At 38.9% G+C, this 18,633-nt stretch overlaps 1 protein-coding gene across 2 annotated transcripts in view; it reads right to left on the bottom strand.

Annotated features, from left to right (window-relative positions):
• The window catches only part of MYOF (myoferlin), a 61,971-nt gene that overhangs the window by 27,882 nt on the left and 15,456 nt on the right, over positions 1-18,633 (bottom strand). The window contains exons 5-25 of one of the 2 annotated variants that reach the window (XM_014965884.1): positions 18,475-18,559; positions 16,338-16,498; positions 15,692-15,820; positions 14,275-14,337; positions 14,120-14,170; positions 13,423-13,453; positions 12,837-12,952; positions 12,287-12,413; positions 11,472-11,575; positions 10,335-10,403; positions 10,170-10,213; positions 9,426-9,508; positions 8,891-8,929; positions 7,548-7,672; positions 6,964-7,080; positions 6,421-6,598; positions 5,708-5,832; positions 5,076-5,182; positions 2,699-2,891; positions 1,519-1,674; positions 368-499 (exon numbers count right to left, since the gene is read on the bottom strand). In XM_014965884.1, the coding sequence (XP_014821370.1) occupies positions 368-499; positions 1,519-1,674; positions 2,699-2,891; positions 5,076-5,182; positions 5,708-5,832; positions 6,421-6,598; positions 6,964-7,080; positions 7,548-7,672; positions 8,891-8,929; positions 9,426-9,508; positions 10,170-10,213; positions 10,335-10,403; positions 11,472-11,575; positions 12,287-12,413; positions 12,837-12,952; positions 13,423-13,453; positions 14,120-14,170; positions 14,275-14,337; positions 15,692-15,820; positions 16,338-16,498; positions 18,475-18,559 (2,235 nt within the window). The remainder of the gene's footprint in view (positions 1-367; positions 500-1,518; positions 1,675-2,698; positions 2,892-5,075; positions 5,183-5,707; positions 5,833-6,420; positions 6,599-6,963; positions 7,081-7,547; positions 7,673-8,890; positions 8,930-9,425; positions 9,509-10,169; positions 10,214-10,334; positions 10,404-11,471; positions 11,576-12,286; positions 12,414-12,836; positions 12,953-13,422; positions 13,454-14,119; positions 14,171-14,274; positions 14,338-15,691; positions 15,821-16,337; positions 16,499-18,474; positions 18,560-18,633) is intronic. The other variant, XM_014965894.1, reaches the window with a different exon arrangement.

The raw sequence follows: 18,633 nt of genomic DNA, 5'->3' as shown, positions 1-18,633 counted from the left end.
TCATTTGTAGAAGTGAAGAAGCAATTAAAAAAAAACGGTTATTCACATGCCAAAACATAATGATCTAGATCCCAATCTTAATTACACTGATAAAAATCTAAAATAAATGTCTTTGAAATCACTGGAGTTAGCTAGATTTTCACCTGATTAACCAGTTCAGAATCTCCTCTGCTGAAGTTCCTCTGGTGGGCACAATGGACTTGATCATTAACTGCCTGGAACAGGGTCTACTTGTTTCAGTAGAATAAGTAAGTACTACTCTCCCTTTCTGCCCGGTGTGCAAAAAAACATTCACAAGAGCTCCGATTTCACTGAATTCCTAACACTCACGTCCAAGTTTGAAGTAAGAAAGCAACAACAGACATACCATTTCTGCAAAAACACTGAACGTTCCCTCTGCAAAGCTATTAAACTTCTTTTCCACCGCGCTGAGTCCAAGCCAAATGTTAATTCGCAGCTCCACAGGCATTTTGACATCTTTCGTCTTGTCCTGTGGGTACTGGCACACAAACAAAAAATGTTATTCTTTGTTATGTTATGCAGGTATTGTAGCTTTCAATAAAATATACACAAGAAGAGAGAGATATGAGTTATAATACATGATTTATTTATCTCTTCCTATACTGCATTTCCTCAAAACCCACTAATAAATAGTTCAGGAAGAAAATATGAATTAAATGGTACCTGCCTGGGGCACGTATAAACCAAACACTCTAACAGTAGGATCATCCCTGTTCCCTCTCCCAGGTTTCATCCAGCAATGAGGTTTTAGTTATGCCAATAGCTTAAAAAGTCAATGTTGGTTTCAGTATTAGTGCTCAGGACACTCCGGGATGCAGAGGGCAGTGGGACCGGGTCGCCCAGTGCAGGAACAACGCACTGTAACACGCGTGGTCAGAGGGTGGCCATGAACCCAGGAAGATACAGGCCTGGCTGCTCTGAAGGGTTCACCAGTGTAACTGCCAGTACTGTGCACATTACAATGCTCTAAATGCCAGTGTCCAGCAGTCAGATTGCTTTTTTTCTGGTTATGTTTATTCCAATTAAAGATAATATAAACTTAAATGGAGAAAGTAATTCCTGTTCAAGAGCAAGACTCAATACAGAGAACACACCAGGGAACTGCTGGGTGTAGACACGCCCTGTGTTACTTGCAGAAAACCATCCAAAACTTTTAATAGGTTTTTGGAACTTCTCTGGCTTGCACTAGTTATTCCCTCCGAAAGCCTCCATTCACGTCCAACCCCAAAACACCAGCCCCAGCCACACTGTAGAAGTCCTATTGCAATTTGCAGCTCTTTCAGAAAAGCCTCAGAGTTAGGGGCTGATGCTGGTTCTAACTGTCTTATGATGAACTTCACACTAATTTCTGGGTGCTTTGAGGAAGGTTCATGCAGCTGCTTTCAATCCATCCTGAGTTTTGACACCTTGTTCATAATTTGTCTGTATGTTCCATGCTCATGTCAGAAGGCATCATAGTTTAGGGAGTTAATTATTTTTTAAAGGATGGGGAAGTACCTTTAAGAAGATTGTTTGGGTCTTTCCACAGTATTTTCCAGAGGACTCGGGGCTCGTTGTGGAATAGAGCACTTGGTGTGCGGGAACTCGAGCATACGCCAGCCTCTTCTCCCCTCGGATCATCCAGATGATGACATCAGGCATGCTGTTCTGTGGCTGTGCAGTATTTGTGGGGAAAAGCAAGGTAAGAATGGTTATTAACAGAATGTTAAACTAATCTAATGCTTAGATGACAGAATCATATATTAGGATTTACGTCAAAGGATTTATCACTTCAATAATTTACATGAATTTATGATAAACAGAGGAAATTGTTTTACTTTGCAAGTAACACAATATATAGTTCTGAAACAACCATCATTAAAAATACCATTGAGGTTGTTGGAAAGCACGTAAGTTCTATTAAAAAACACAGTTCCTATATCTTCTGCAAATTTCTGCAGAGCCATCTTGTATCTCGATTTGTTTATCACAACTACAGTGACTGATCCCAAATACTAACGCTTGGGATTGACCTGCTCCATAGGGAGGTGCTGGTGGTGCTTCCACCTTACAGGTAGGTCATCACAGGACTTTTAGCAGAAGTCAAAGAGCCTGTTGGCAGTTCTATGCACACCTCTGTATGCCAGCTGCAAGTCTGCCAAATTAACTGCTCTTCTTTAAAAAAGTCAGTTACTTTTCAAAGCAGAAATGACAAAGAAAAAACTCCAAAATATTTCTACAATGTTGTGAAAACCAATTATGAGAGAACTGAGATGAAAACTTAAGATGTTGCTGAAAATTTTAAAATGACAGAAACAAGCAGATTTAAGTCTGTTAGAAGCTGATTACTCTGGCTAAGAAGCATGGAAGTACAACATACATCCTGCAGGCCCTGAACCAGCAATGTGACTTGCAACTCTGGAAGAAAGGACAAAACACCATCACTTTAAACAGAATAGAGCTGATGCTACAAATCACAGAGGGGTTGTTTCCCAACACACACTCTCAGTGAGGACAGCTAATGAACTAGAATGCTGTATTTAAGTCCATCTTCATTGCGGAGGGGAACAAGTTTGCTTTCACAGCACCTAAAGTTACTATTCTAAGGAGAGTGCATATTGCTCAATCAGCAATGAACGCCACACCGATTTGTGTCAGCTGTTTCTAAACGGAGTCAGTGGTACAGCGCAGTACCCACCTCTTCACTCAGCTGCAGTAATCTATCCAACCAATCCTCAATTTCTGTCAGGGTGGCTTTGACATCAGTAGCTTCATCCCTCATCCTCGCTGCGGCTTCTCTGATCTGCTTGAGAGACTTGAGGCGCAGCTTTTCTATCTGAGTGTCAAGGACTGTAATATTAGATTTGCCTTCTATGAGGGGAAATGGTTTACTGAAAAGAGAATATTTCTTATGGTTAATAATTGAAGGGGATTTTATTTAGCCACACACTAAATGTGGACACACATAGAGTGGCAACAGCTTGAGTGCCTTTATTTCCTGTGATCCAAACCCACCCAAATAGTGCTAGAGCACCTATTTCTGCAGAGGTTTCCTCCTGACAAAGTGTTTACAGCAAGCAAGGGAAATGCTGTGCTTACACAGTAATTACTGACCTGGAATAGCTCCAGGTGTGTGCTTTAGTGTAACTGCTGCTAACCAAGCAACATCCCTGTCCCTGGATATTCACATTAGAGAACCATTGTCTCAGAAGGCACATCTCAAAGACAAAATCAGTGCCTTCAGACCAAGATTAGGTTCCTTCACCGGAAACTGTAAATTTTCAGAATCTCAATAAACAAATATGGCTTGCGTGTCTATGACCACAGTTATCTAACCCTCTGGCACGAAAATGTTGAAGAACTCTCAAAGATATCCATGACACACAACTCCTGAGTCACCAGAGGGCAGAGTAACTTCAGTGGAACCAAGAAATCCTGGCATCACAGCAGAGCCCAGAAAATTGAACTTGAGTTGGTGGAGGTTTGAGGAAAAGGCAGCTTTTCGAAGACCAATGACTATATCTCTATATTTAATATGATACTTTAAAAAAATATTTCCAAAGACACTGCCAAGTGTAAAAAGACTGACTCTGACCTATTTTTAATGACAAACCATGCACTTCTAAGGGTTTTGATTCTGCAAAAGCTTCATGCTGACTGTTGTGCCTCCCACCAGTTCTGCTAATTGGGATGCAGGTGCTGCCTGCCCTGGTGCCAGCACTTACACATGAATCCAATGTGCCACATCAGAGCCTCTAGGAAGCCACCTCATTTTAGGTTTAAATAGTGCACTGAAAACTCTCACAGACTTCTAACTCATTTAAACTTTAGTACAGCAAGGAAGACTGTTCCATGAATTCAACACAGGGAAGTATGTCTTTGACACAGGTTTCACGAGTTTGCTGAAAAAATATCATAAAGAGCATTGTATCCTATGAACAACAGGAAGCTAATTTGGTGGATATATCTAGGTGCTATTGCTCCATAATTGTTGAGTGATATTTGACAAAATAAAGGAGTGAATTACTAACAGTGCAGGTGTGTGTCCGGAGGATGGGCTGACATAACGGATATAACACTTGAAGGTCCTACACTCACTAGATGGATCCAGGCAACAACAGTTTGCCCTTCACATTTGGCTTTCCTGAAGCACATCACCTCATTTCTCTCTGTTTTCTTCCCCGTCCCAGCATGTACGCTATTAAGTTATGGGCTTATATTTTGACAGAAGCTTTCTATCACGTAATTCTTTACTAGTATATACTGATCTCCACTGTTTGCTTTTTTCTCTGATCACTTTTATATCGGTTCTATAGCTTGATGAATTTGTTCTATCATTTCACGTTCTCTGTTATTTCCTCTAATGGATAATAACTGTTTGCTCATTTTCCCTTTCCTTTTCCTGTGCTGTTTCACCACCCCCTTGTTTAATGTTTTAAAGTGTCTCTCCCCACCTCAATGTCTCCTTCTATTAATGTCTCCTTCTCATACAATTCCTTCCTCTCTATTTAGAATTTAGTCTCCTCCAAAAACTTAAGTGCCGACTCCTATTGCCATCTCTGAACATGTACATACAGACATGTTGACTAAGGCTTATTCAAAAAGATCACCTTTTTGGCCCTTAGGCTCTAAATAGCTTTTAAAGTTTTTATTCTGGGCTTACCAGTAAATCACAGAATTTCTTCCCTTTTCAATTTCAGAAACAACATTGAAACGTGTCAAAAAAAGGTACATGAGGAATTCTAAAGGTAGCAGGGTGGTAGAAAGGCAGCAGAGATCCATGAATTCACATTTTCAGAACAGTCCTGCCTTAGATTTTTTTCAAGAAATGCTGGTTTATTACTGACAGTGACTAAGATAATGGAGAATTACAAGACTAGATGGATGACTTCACTGGCAATATCCATGCTGGTTTACTACTTTCAGAGACTTTTGGAATTTCAGTTCTCAGGTCAGTTCATTGGGTTAATCTGATTATAGTCCTTAGAATTTGTTTTCTGACTTACTAAAGGCAATAGTGAAGATTCTGAGCAGAGCCAGAGTGATAACATAAGAGATAAAAAAGGTACTTTTACCTTATATCTTCTGCAAGCTCATCAATCAGCTTCAGCCACATCTCAGCTAATCGGTTTTCAGGCATTTTAGCCTGCATTCCTGATTTTAAGGCGGCTAAGTTGGATTGCTGAGGAATTTAAAAGAAAAGGATTTGCACTTATAAACTTCCATAGCAGTTCGTGGTCAATATGAGTTTCAAGACTTTAATCTTATTTATTTTTATGTATAAGTCCAATCAAAAAAAGACTCAGGTGTTCTAATTTGATATGTATTTTACAAAACTATTTCTATGTTCTTTCTCACTGTATTTAACAATACATGATAGTGCACCTAACTTCAAAGCAAATAGCAGTTCTACAGAGTCAACGTGCCCCCAACACCACTGAGGATGCTCCCTTCCCACGGGAATTCCCTGCAGATTCAAGCAGGAGTGTTCTGGGCCTTTCCAGAATCCAGACCTACGATCAGCAGTGCCACGTGCTTCACTGAGATATGTTTCATTTTATATAGGAAAAAAGGAGGGGAAAGTGTCAGAAAACTGTTCCATAATTTGCTCAAAATGTCACTTTTTGACTATCAAATAACACCTCCAAATAAAAAAAATAGTAAAACAAAAAGCATATTAGGAAGAGAAAGATCTTCATTGTCTCACCAGTCTTTCAGCCATGTGGAGGATTACATTCACGGGGTCTAATCTGTGACTTATGTCCTCCCAAAAGGACGTCAGCGTAACAACTGGCTTTGTGTTTGCCCACGGCAAGTAGTAATAATAGTTACCTGGGGAGAAACATCTCTGCATTAGAGTTCATGGTCACCTCTCGGGCCCTACTCGCCACGCTGTTCCTGACACAGGCCAGGATACCACTGGCCTTCTTGGCCACCTGGGCTCACTGCTGGCTCATGTGCAGCCGGCTGTCAAGCAGGACCTGCCCCTCCTGAACCCGTGCTGGCTGGGCCTGATCACCTGGGCATCCTTCATGCGCTGCATAATGGCACTCAGGATGATCTGTTCCATTTTTCTTTTATTCTAAATCAGAATGTTCAAAGGGTATTTAATCCCTAGTTTTTAAGATATCTGTAAAATAATGTGATCTTTTTTTTGCCAATTTTCCTGTGCACATCTAGCACTTGGTCAAAAGATTTTACTGAATTATGTGAAAATTTGTCTGATAACCTGAGTAGGCTTTGTAACATGTATTCCATAAATGTAATTTCATCTCAGAAGCTGTAAAAAGCCACATGTTCTTTCTATCATACCTTCAATAGGTTTTTAGTGCATTTCAGGCCGTTATTCCCAAAGCTATAAACTGCTCCTCAAAAAGAGCAGATTCCATGATTTTATCCCCACGCCAGCAGCATCCTTACCATCAAACACAGCTCGGCTGTACTGAGTGGTGGATGCCAAGGGTTTGCAGGTGGTATCAAACTTGTTGCCGTAGTTCCCGATGCTGACTTCGAACTGGAGCGGCTCCCCGGGGTCCTGCAGCATGGTGGCCGAGTGGAACACCGCAGCCAGGCAGAACTTCCGCCGACGCTGGTATTTCTACAAAAAGAACCTTTTTAGATGCATTTCAGTATTTGTAAAACAGGATCCACAATTATAGACAACCATAGCAATTTCTTAATGGAAATAATAATTTTGATATGTTTACTAGTTTCTGAGAAGCAACCAAAAAGATATAATGCGTGTATAACAAATTACTGTATTTGAGATTATAAAAATGTTTCTAATTAACATTTAATGCTACGAGTGTATGACATTTTTGTACCCACAGCATTAATAACCATCTCTCTTAATTCTGTGATTCAACTAAATTGTTTCAGTTTTACTAAGCCAGATCATTCTCCAAAAATAACCAGCCAAGACACATCCCCACTACCAATAGCAACAATAAAACATGGATTTACCTCAACAACCAGTAAGTCATCATTAGGAATCATCTCTAACTTTTTATTAACAGGTTTGCTTTCAAGTATTGTAGACAGTTCGACCAGAATTCTTCCTCTGTAAGCAACTCCTTCTCCCTGCAACATAATCACACATTGAATCCAATTTCACACATTTGTCCAAAAGTAGCATACTCTTTCTTTAAGATTACGTATTCACAGAAGTGTTCTCAAAAATCCTGCAGAGGCACGGATGGACATATTTGAACAAAGGAAATAAAGAGTTGGTTTTAATTAACGCTAGAAGTGAAAAAAAATATTTAGAAAAAACAAGGATGTAAGAAATACAAATGCATGCAGAGATGCAACTAGTGCAAATCACCACAAACACAGCTGCTCCTTCAAAAACACCTTTCCAACGAAAACAGGTAAGAATCAAAATGCTACCATACTTCCTTATTAATCACACTTATAAGATATTATTCAAAAAGCAACACCAAAGCAAGCATAATGTGAAACAAAAACATACTAAAATGAATTCATTCATTGATTAAAAAGAATTGGGGTTAATTCTTTTATTAAAAGCAATGAATAAAGAAACTAACCTTTCCAAAGTTTAATTCATCATACGGGTCTGGGAATCCAGTGTATTCTCTCGGACTTCCATAAAAGTTGAGGTAACAAGGCCCAAAGGTTGGTAAAAAGCCAACTTCAGTTTCTCCACTGTTTGCTAACAAAAAACATTACCATTGTATCTTTGCTAATTATAATTCAGAGCAGGAAAAACAACTAACACTATCAAACCCAGTAGAACAAATGTTAGATATTAGTCAGGCATTAGTTATTAGTAAAGTAGCAACACTTTATTCTCTGGGCATACTCTGTGAATTTAAAGTAATTATACCAGTGACTGTGTGTTCCTGACCTCCTCCTCCACTCCACAGCACTTACTGCTTCATGCACTGAGAACCCAAAGAAAGAACCCACTTCTGCCCCACTCCAAATATCAGCTTTTCACCTTATGTTAACAGAAAATGTATTTGCTAGAAATACACAAAACTGAGTAAAACAATGTGCAATCATTTAAATGCACAGGCCTTTGGTAGCTAAACAGCTACAAAAAGGATGCACATTGTAGTGGAAACCCCCCTACTGTTTAGCATAGTTAATCCTACTGGGCTAACTTTTAGTATCATTTTTCTGCAGTAATATGTCAGGGTAAAACACAGACTGCTGCAAACTCTACTCATAACTGCTACAGTGCATTGTTTCTCACAGACTCCCTTTTCAGTAAGCAAAAATTCATACAAGACTGAAAGTTTGCAACTTCATTTAATTCTCAGTTAATTCTGATGACAATAAACTCTAATTTGTATATTATTCTTATTCTATGACTAACAAATTACAAATTCCCAATGTCTTAGTCTAGCTAAAAAAAATAATAATAAGGATTTAGATATTTTTGTCAGTTTTAGTAGCTAAGCTAGGAAATTGCACACCAAAGCTATTCTTTATTTTCAGATATTTAAGATATATAAGAACTTGAACAGGTATTTCCATTGTTAACGCTTACTGTCATAACTATTTTTTTGAACAGTGTTTTTTAGCAGAAAAATATGTATGGGGAAGCCTTAGTTATATTACTACTGTTATCTTTTGGGTTTGCATTCATGCCTGCAAATTTGTTAGATGAATGAGATTCTAAAAAGCTCTTTTTGGAGCCAATAAAACTCTGCTTGAGCTCTCAAACCCAGCCAGAAGCACCAGCCAAACAGAGAGATTTGCAAACCGGTTCCAGTGCCAAAACTGTTTTAGATGGTTAGTGATGCCCGATGCTCGTTAATCGTGAAGGTGAAATCTTTTAGACAAGTATTTATGGGTTTTCTTAGGCAATGCTTCTCAGTTTGTGCAATGGAAAGCAAAATCAGTAACAGACAAAGATATAAACCTTCATACGATGAAGCCCCTGTCCCCGAAGATGAAAATTCTATATTATGAAAAGAGAAGAAGTTACTTGACAACTGACAATAGCATTTTGAAAACAAATACATCACAAAGCAGTCTGCTTTTAAAATATAGTTAAAGGCCTGAGAAAAAATAGAGTTCATGTGGGCTAGAATTTTACTTCCTGATTAAAATATGAAGGTACTACTCTGCCTGTACAAACTCCAAAGTTTTCTGAATTTGGGAAAGTACTCACAAATTTAACTAATTCATTAACTTTATATATATATAAAGGAGCTGACTTTTGAATTAGTTACTGATATTTTTATGATGACGTGGTTTAAACATTAAAATGTCAATACTTTGAAAAGTCCCACAGTATGTTTTCTAGGAGCATTCCTTTGAAAACTTCAGAAACAGAAAATCTTGTTGCCACAGAATTGAGGAACTATAGGAAAATACACTTTCTTAGAACACTGATCTTTGCTATGCCTCATAACAAGAGAAGACAGTAAGTTACATACTGGTCCATCAATTACCTTCAACTTCTCCTCCAGAAGAAGCAATTTTTGAGAGACTTAAATATGTTGTTCCTACTACATCATTTTTTGTAAGACGATCCCTACAAAAAGAAAAAAGAAAGATTTTATTTAAATATAATGCTGGTCATCCTACACAGAAGCAAGCTCCCAGTGACTATATGCACTCTGAGAGAGTGTACACACATTACATTGCCTGGAATGTTTTCATGTTACTGGCACAGGAGGGGGTGGCTGGTGACAGAAGCGGGCTGGATGACGACGAAGTTGCTTGCCTTTTACACCAGCACCTGAACAGCACCAGTGCTCAGTGCTTCCTGCACAGGATTAGCAGTATTCCCATGTCAGTCCTTAGAGAGACCCCTGCACAGGATTAGCAGTATTCCCATGTCACACTAGTGTACACACATTACATTGCCTGGAATGTTTTCATGTCACTGGCACAGGAGGGAGTGGCTGGTGACAGAAGCGGCTGGATGATGATGAAGTCGCTTGCCTTTTACACCAGCACCTGAACAGCACCAGTGCTCAGTGCTTCCTGCACAGGATTAGCAGTATTCCCATGTCAGTCCTTAGAGAGACCAACCAGGTCTCTTGTACAGAAACCATAAAGGAAGATACTTAAACTCTTAAACTATTTAAATTCTCTCATAGACTGTAAAAATACCTGACATCTATAGAACCAGACTTTTCTTCACTTAATAATTTGCATTGTCTAGTATTTGATTAAAAGTCATAACTCACCAGTCAACAACTGCAAGTTTTATTTTCTCACACATTGAGGGAAACTGAAAAAAAGCAATTGAAATAAAGTAACCCATCACTTATTTCACCTCTGTAATGTTAATGCCCTGAGTTCCAAAAGAACAGCTGTTTTCCACAAAAACAAGAAAAAAAAACACAACTGACCTTGATCTGAAGATAAATAATTTGATTCCACTCTGGATTAGCATTTTTCTCAATTATATTTGTGCAAACCTGCAAAAAATGAAATCAACTATGCAGCACATCAAAGATAAAACAGCCAAAAAAGCATATATCAGCTATGATTTAGGATAAATCATACTCTGTTTGGTAAGATGAAGGGTAGTAGTTAATGATGGATCCTGGGAGGTTTATGCTGCACCAACGCAAACCTGCAAAAAATGAAATCAACTATGCAGCGCATCAAAGATAAAACAGCCAAAAAAGCATATATCAGCTATGATTTAGGATAAATCATACTCTTTTGGTAAGATGAGGGGTAGTAGTTAATGATGGATCCTGGGTGGTTTATGCTGCACCAAGCTATTAGTTTTCAATTGGTAAATACTACTAAATGATCTGCATATGCAACATTAATGACTATTGGAGGGAAAAGGAAATTTTGAAACAGTGTTTAAACAGAAGACTGGATTTATCCTCCAGGAAAAAGCTTGTTATTTCCACCAGCTACAATTTAACATCCTTTCCCACTGGTAGTGATCTATCACAGCACAGAAACAAGGGGAAGGAATGACTTGATTCCAGCTTGCCTTAGGCAGATCTGAGAGTGCCTGAAGAATATGTTCTGTGGAGAGCCTGTATTATTTGCTGGCCACCTCTTCTGAAGACACGCCGTGTTACTGGGTGTGGCACCCAGATATACACCATAATGCAGGACCAACACTTTTCTTCTTAAAAAAAAGCAAATGGACTGGCCAGCAATGCATACATAGGTTGTGCACCTGAGCTTCAGCTCAAATTTGGAATTCTGAGGAACACATTAGTAATAAATCGTACAAACACTGTTACCCTGTGCAGAAAGGTCTGCACTATCAGTTCCAGAAGCCCTCAGAAGGGCGGGCAATGAGCCATCTGGCAAGTGTTGATCCCTCAGTTACTCATACGTTCCTCATGTGAGTCACCAGCTTCACACCCATCCCACCGCGCCTTCCAGTTTGTCCTCAATTTACCAAGTGAACTTTAGGGCTAACGCTTTTTTATTTCCACCATTTCAGCAAACTTAAATATTTATATTAGCATATTACGATTAGAATGCAAAGATTCACTTATTTACTAAATTACCTTTTTCCCAGCAAAAGAAACTTCTACAAATGGATCTACCAGGTTTTTCTTGTCTGCTTCTCCTCCAAATATTTCTTTGACAGTCTGTGCAAAAGCATCATCCACTGGAGAGGTGTCAAAGAAGAAATTGAGGTTTATGCTTTTTTATTTATTTATTTGTTCAGCCAAAATAGTAAATTGCCCACAGTAATCCCACCGAAACGAACCAGCTTACAGATCTAGGTAGGCTAAACTCTAACACTAGGATCTAGATGGCCTTGGAAAGGGGGGGACGGGGCACCAGTTGCTGCAAACCTCTCAGAAGTGGGCAGGAACCAGGATCCAACAAGGTGCTGACATGGGCACTGTACTCTGGAGGTGGACACACACAGAGCATCCAGCCTTTCTGCACATCAGCTGCCCCTCAACATCAGTTCCTGGCGTGTAACTGCTGCGACTGGGGGAGGGCTAATGAAGATGACCCTTTCCCACTACCAGAAGCTGTTCCCCACTCAGCAACAGATGACCATTACTAATCTAACACGTAACACATCAAATTATCCCTTACAAGAATCAAGCAGATGTACTGAGCGTTACCAAATGGGCTACAGAAGCCATCACAGAATTAGTGGCTCAAGTAACAACGTCAAACACTCAAGATGTGCTATGTGGAAGGAATGTTCCTGAACTACAGAAGCCATCACAGAATTAGTGGCTCAAGTAACAACGTCAAACACTCAAGATGTGCTACATGGAAGGAATGTTCCTGAACAGTAACACCAATATTTCTAACAGCAATCAAATACAGTGATGGACAGTAGTCAAAATGTATGTACTTTGGGGAATGTCCTCAGCTCTGTAGATTTTGAGAAGGAAAGTGACCCATCGAAGTGCAATTCCAGCAGGCAATAACAGATTGCTCTCCACATCATCGCCTTCGTTATCTCTTTCCCTTTTCTCAACCTGTTGGGAGATACAATGGTACCTATTACCTGGTCCATAAGAAAGACAGAGTTATGTACAGAATTAAGGTGATTAGTTAAACTGGTGCCCACAATACTCTTCAGATAGAAGGCTGTTATCAGTTTCATTATAAAGAATAAAATTTAATCAAATTATCAAGCCAAAAAAATTAATTCTACCTAAACTATTTTACTTACATTTTTATCTCTAAAGTACTCAATTGCAGGAGCCCATTAAAATCACACTTTTAAAATCATCATCAGATGATGATGATTTTGGTACCTGTACAATGTTAACTTCATACAATTTTCATACTTACCTCAAGATGAATATTGTGGTAAGGCCTCATACTGCAATTAGAAAATGCACACAACTCTGATCAGGGGGTGGAGAGGGCAAGAAAAACATTTAAATGAAACTTACTGGTGGCTCATCTCCAGTTCCCAGGACAAACATGCTGACTTTCATATAGCCTTTAGCTCCTGAATTTGTGTCTTCAGGATCACTCAGCAAAAGCCATTTTCTCATGACTGCATGGCCTAAAGTAAAACAATAAATGCCCGCCCCCAGTAATATCCATTAGAAAATGGAAGAAATCATACCATCAAAGTCAGCTCTTCCAAAAGCATGCTTTCTCCTCAAACTAATTGTTTTAAAAATTTATCCTCTCCTAGACAGATCTCAATAGAGCCATTCAAAACAAGAAATCTGGTGGTGTTAAAATGCTGTAGCAGACTAATTCAGGGACATAATTATGGAATATTTTTTGCATTATTTTTCATATTTTAGGTCTTTGATACCAAAACTAATATCCAAATTGTAAGTGCTCGTACTTCACCTTGAAACCATTGAAAGGAGTTACATATTGCTGGATCTTTTGAAGTTAATATTTAAAGCAGCAATCTCAGATAACTTTCCTTAACTTTCTTCTTTTACTTTAGAAATTTAATGAAGGTTTCAACTTCAGGTTTCCAGCTCGAAAAGAAGCTCTGAAGTAACTGTTACTTACCAGGTTCATCATAAACATAGCCAATGTCAATCTGAAATAAAGAGCAAAGGTATTACCTCTGAAGAAATACCGAAACAGGGCAACTCCCCTTGAGTGTTTCAGGAGCACTGCTACCTTATTCTCTTGTCACAACAGAAAGTTTACCATAAGAAACACAAATTCAGACAATCTCACTAAGAACCCCAGAAATTACTTTAACTAAGAGACTTCTCCACCATTTCTTTTACTTAAACTTCTCACCAAAGGAACACCTTTCCATATCATTTAAGAATGTGTTTCTTTATGCCTTCATACATACCACTATTCTGCCTATAAGGAATCTAATGCAACTATCTCTTCAAACCCTACCTCATACCAAATAATCACCCTGATACCTTTTGGGGAAAAAAATTTACCTTTTGGCAAATATTTTTTCTCTTTGATTCAAGTTAAAGAATGTGGTATATAAAACATACAATTTGCTTTAACAATAGTTTGTACTCAAATAAGAAAACTGCTAATGCTTTGAGCAAATGATCTCTAGCAGAAGCACAACATTGCTAATGCTTTGAGCAAATGATCTCTAGCAGGAGAAGCACAACATCGTCAGGTAATTCTCTGGCCTCATGTGAAAGTAGTATAAATTTAAACATTTATAACAAGTACTTAAAATCTCTTATTTAATTTAGTCAAGATACAGAAATTGTTCCACACCCACCTTGAATTCTCCCATGAGACAGTCTGCTCGCAGGGAGTGAGAATCATACACCTGAAGAGACAGACAAGCATCAAACAGGAGTGTTCCTGAAGAGGACAGTGAAACGGGCAGACAATGCTCCCTGCACCCAGCGGCCTTTCGAGCGCTCTCCTTACCCGGATGCTGACTGTTTCATCGAGCAACTCCAACGGAGTCATGTGGACATTGTAGAAAAATATCTGTTAAGGTAAAAAGAAACAAAAAACCTGACTCAAAACAACAAACACGTTCTGTGCACAGAAAATGCAAACACATTAAGAGGCTTGTGAAGCATGCCTGTTACAGGACATCTACCCTGCCTCCTTCCTGGGCATATTATATGGCAATTTAGCACTTAATAAAAAACAAAATTCAGTAAATAAACTTAGTACAAAATAGCCAAAAGACAGTCACAACTTCCATTTGAATGAATGCAGTAGGCAGAGCTGTGCTGCAAACTTCCAGCATAGCCCTTGCTCTGCACTTTGCATTTCCCTCACAGGAACAACTTCAGGAATTATCAAGGTTGTTCATTTTCCAGGACATTCAGTCCTGGTCTAGCCATCTCCCTGCTTTCTCCCTTCCCTGTTTTTTATCACCGCTTCACAACTCTTGACTGCTACCTACAGCTTAGTGCAAGTCCCCAAGTTTTATTGTTTCCTTGGTTCTGCCTGCATGTGTTAAATATGATGGCCACCCAGCTCCAAAGCCTTCTGAATTTCCCACCATTTGTGGAAAGTTACCGCTCAGCGTGCTCTCTATAAGCTTAAGCTTTGCAACGGTCTTTCAGACATGGGATTATTCTTGTATTATTCTTGCATGGTACAGCTTAGTGCAAGTCCCCAAGTTTTATTACTTCCTTGGTTCTGCCTGCATGTGTTAAATATGATGGCCACCCAGCTCCAAAGCCTTCTGAATTTCCCGCCATTTGTGGAAAGTTACCGCTCAGCGTGCTCTCTATAAGCTTAAGCTTTGCAACAGTCTTTCAGACATGGGATTATTTTTGCATGACTTTGAATTCTCTCCTGCATTTCAGTGTGTTTGATGCACAGATCCCCAGCTGGACAAAGAAATCTAGCTGTGCCTTCACAACCCACGGGTAGCGTGGCAATGACAGCTCCAGACTCCGTGTGCCAATCTTACTGCCCCACAGCACTGCACTCAAAGCTCATCTGTACACACCACAGAGGTCTACAATGATTCCTAATTAATTTTTCTGTGATTTTATAACAGAAACTATTAGAACTAACTAGAAACAGAAACACACAACTATTCGAAGTCACTATTAAGTCACACGGCCAACTGTATCAAGGAACACGTTCCTGTGTCTCAGCTGAAGTCTGACTTCCTTCTAGACAGCTTCATCTGCTAAGGCTGCCAGCGGCAGAAATGTGTTTGGTGATGTGGACTGGCAACTACAAAATGCACATTAGCCATAATTACTCTTAAATACTAGCAAATTCTTATTCATGGATCGTAATGAAAGCTGTAATAGCTATTTTTCTACATTTGATAGCACCAAGAGTTCAGCTACAGTGTTCTTATGCCACTCACTTCATCAAAATATGGGTTGTTTCCTCTTTTGATCCTCGTTCGGTGTGTCTGACCGCAAACATGAACTTTGACAACTGGTTTTATGTTATTTCCAGGCAACTGACGGCCTTCAATGACTCTAACACGAATCTGAAAAAAAACGTTCAATATTTGTATTAATTCATTCCCTATATTATCTATCATCCTGGTGACAACAATTTCTTACTATAACACCAAAAAAATTACCCAGCACCTGAAGGAGCTGGCAGATATGGACTGGACAGACTTTTTGATCTTCATTATGATCGCAAGTATAATTTTACTTGAATTTTACAAGACAAGTGGGAGATAATTATTTCAGTAAAATGTTTTTTACTTGCTTTTACTACTTATTTTTAAAGCTGCTATTGTAGTCTGAAATCTATAAACTATACAAACAATAAGCTTCATCTACATTTCATTCACAACTGTACAAAACTGGACATCTCTGTAAAGGCAAGTTGGAAGAACACTTTTGAAATACAGGCTTTCAAATGAAGAGGTTAATTGTCTCTACAGTATGGTAGATTTGCACAATCTGACATTAAGTCACGCTCAGGCTATGTGAAAAGAGCAATGTCACGCCAGGCAGAAAAAGAGCACATGCAACATTTAATAAATCTCTTACCTGGAAATCTTGTGGTTTGTTGGAAAGGATTCTCCGTGTTTTCTTCCCTTTGGTGATGCGCTTTGCCAGCTGGGCTTCCTTCGTGCCACTTGGAACTGCTGGTGTGACACCACCAACTGGATTGTCCACGACATCCTCATAACCTCCATCATCTTCTCCATCTCATACAGTAAAAAAAAACCAGTGCAATTAATGAGGAAAGAATACAGGTTGTTGTTAAAAACAGGAGTAAGAGTCTGATATCCAAGACTTCCAATAAAATTGTATTATCTCACTTTAACAATTTTTTTTTGCTAATCACATGTTTCCAACTTCTTTTGAAAAGTAGTCATTTTAGCCTGCTGAAGAACAAATTTCTATCCTAACCAAACCACCTGTAGATCTGTCCCTTTCCAGGGTGCAGAGCGTCTAATATAATTCCCAGACACTTTTTTGAACCAACCCACAAAGTTTTAGCAAAGTACAGTTCAGCTGCAGCTGTCACTTGATTCATTTACAATACACCAGAAGTGATTAATTTTATTCCAGTTGAAGCTGTTTCCTAGCAGCAAGATGAGCATATAGCATAGCATTTGTTTTTACTTCAGCATCTTGAAAACGTTAAGACATTTAGGGTCTGCCACCCAAAATAAAACTCTGAATCCTCCCCCACAGCATTTAACTGTGGAATAAGTTAAAGTCTCTTAGTAAGCCTCTTTGACAGTTGTGAAATCACACCACCTCTGTGGAGGACTGTTCTACAGCCACATGACACTACAATACTGGATCACACAGAGAGGTTCCAGTATTGCAAAACAGGATCCATAAATATCTAGACCACAAAAGTGTGTCACTCCCTTGTGTTTCCAGCTGCTTTCCTTAGCTGCAGGACAGTGACTGTGGGCAAATCTACAGAAAGAACAAGCTGTGTCTCTGATGGTCAGCATTAGCAGAATGTTTGGTAACTTCATGCATTAGTTTGTCACCACAGGGTTAAAATCACTTTGTATACTGAAGTCCTCAGTGATCCTTGTAAGAGACACATAAAACCACAGAGACTGACCTACCATGTATTCTATAACTGGGAGAGCCCACATCCCTAACTCCTCTCCAAATCCATCTGCCTGGATGGATCCATGCAACTGATTGATTACACACCCCGACTGAGCACCACAGTTGTAATTCCTGAAACCAAGCTGTAGCAATCTCAGCTGGGGCAGTGATTTCATTTAATGGGAAATAGATATTTACAGTAATTACCTAAGGTACGTTTGATAATTTGCACTGAAATAATTTTCATGCAGTTGCTGGATACTAGCTAAAAACCTGCCATGTTTTATTTTACCTGTATTACCTTATAGTTTAATTACATTTTTTAAAAGCTATCAAAACAAACTCATATAAATCAAATTATTTTTTTAGCCTTCAAGTCTATAAAATTCTTTGGAAGTGTAGCAATTTAACACCCAGCTTTTGTGTTTGTGTTACCTATCCTCCCACTCCCCAACAACACCTCTCAGTGAAGTAAGTGGAATCAAAATTTCCCCCCAGAAGACTATTCATTTCAATTATTTCTGTCTTACATTATCTATCTGTGGTCAAACTGATTTATTTATTTCTTCTCAAACATATGACATTATTACATTTGCTTCTTTCTGCACTAACACAGTCTGGATATTAGGGGAATTGTTTCCTGTCAACTGCAAAAACCTGTTGATGCTTCACAGCTCTTTTAGGAGTGTGGAAAACCAGAGAATCTCAAAAACATTCTCAGCAAAATCCTGGTTCATCTGATGTCTAGAGACCAGAGAATATTCCCTACTGATCACAACATTTCATAGGTTAGTCAAATAGCAAGCCTAATAGAAGATTATAGAATCATAGACTCGTCTGGGCTGGAAGGGACCTTTTCTAATCCTATTCCACTGGAGAAAATTATGCTAAAGACCATTTTATGTCAAGAAATGCAAATTTTCTTCATAGCTGTAGTTCTGAATCATCAGTAATTTCTCTGACATCATTGTCTGGCAGTCTTGACATGCTTGCATCTGCTTACACTTCTTTTCTGATGAACAATGCTGCTGAATCACTTTCTTGCCTTATCTTGAATATCTCCATGATCTTTCAACAAAAGTGTTCTGAGAGAAGATTAAAATACCTTCTTGTGTATTGGTCCCTCCTGGATCATTTGGATTTACAGGTCCAGCTGGTGGCTCATACCCTACTACCAAATCAATCGTGGCCTAGGGAGAAATACATGGGTTTTTATGTAGCACACAGTATCCACAACAATGGATTGAAAGCAGTACGTTCTAAC

This window comes from Calidris pugnax, unplaced genomic scaffold (assembly GCF_001431845.1).
Source record: "Calidris pugnax isolate Ruff unplaced genomic scaffold, ASM143184v1 scaffold64, whole genome shotgun sequence".
NCBI classification, from domain to species: Eukaryota; Metazoa; Chordata; class Aves; order Charadriiformes; family Scolopacidae; genus Calidris; species Calidris pugnax.
The sequence above is the reverse complement of the archived record's forward strand: the minus strand, read 5'-3'. Positions and strand labels throughout refer to the sequence as shown.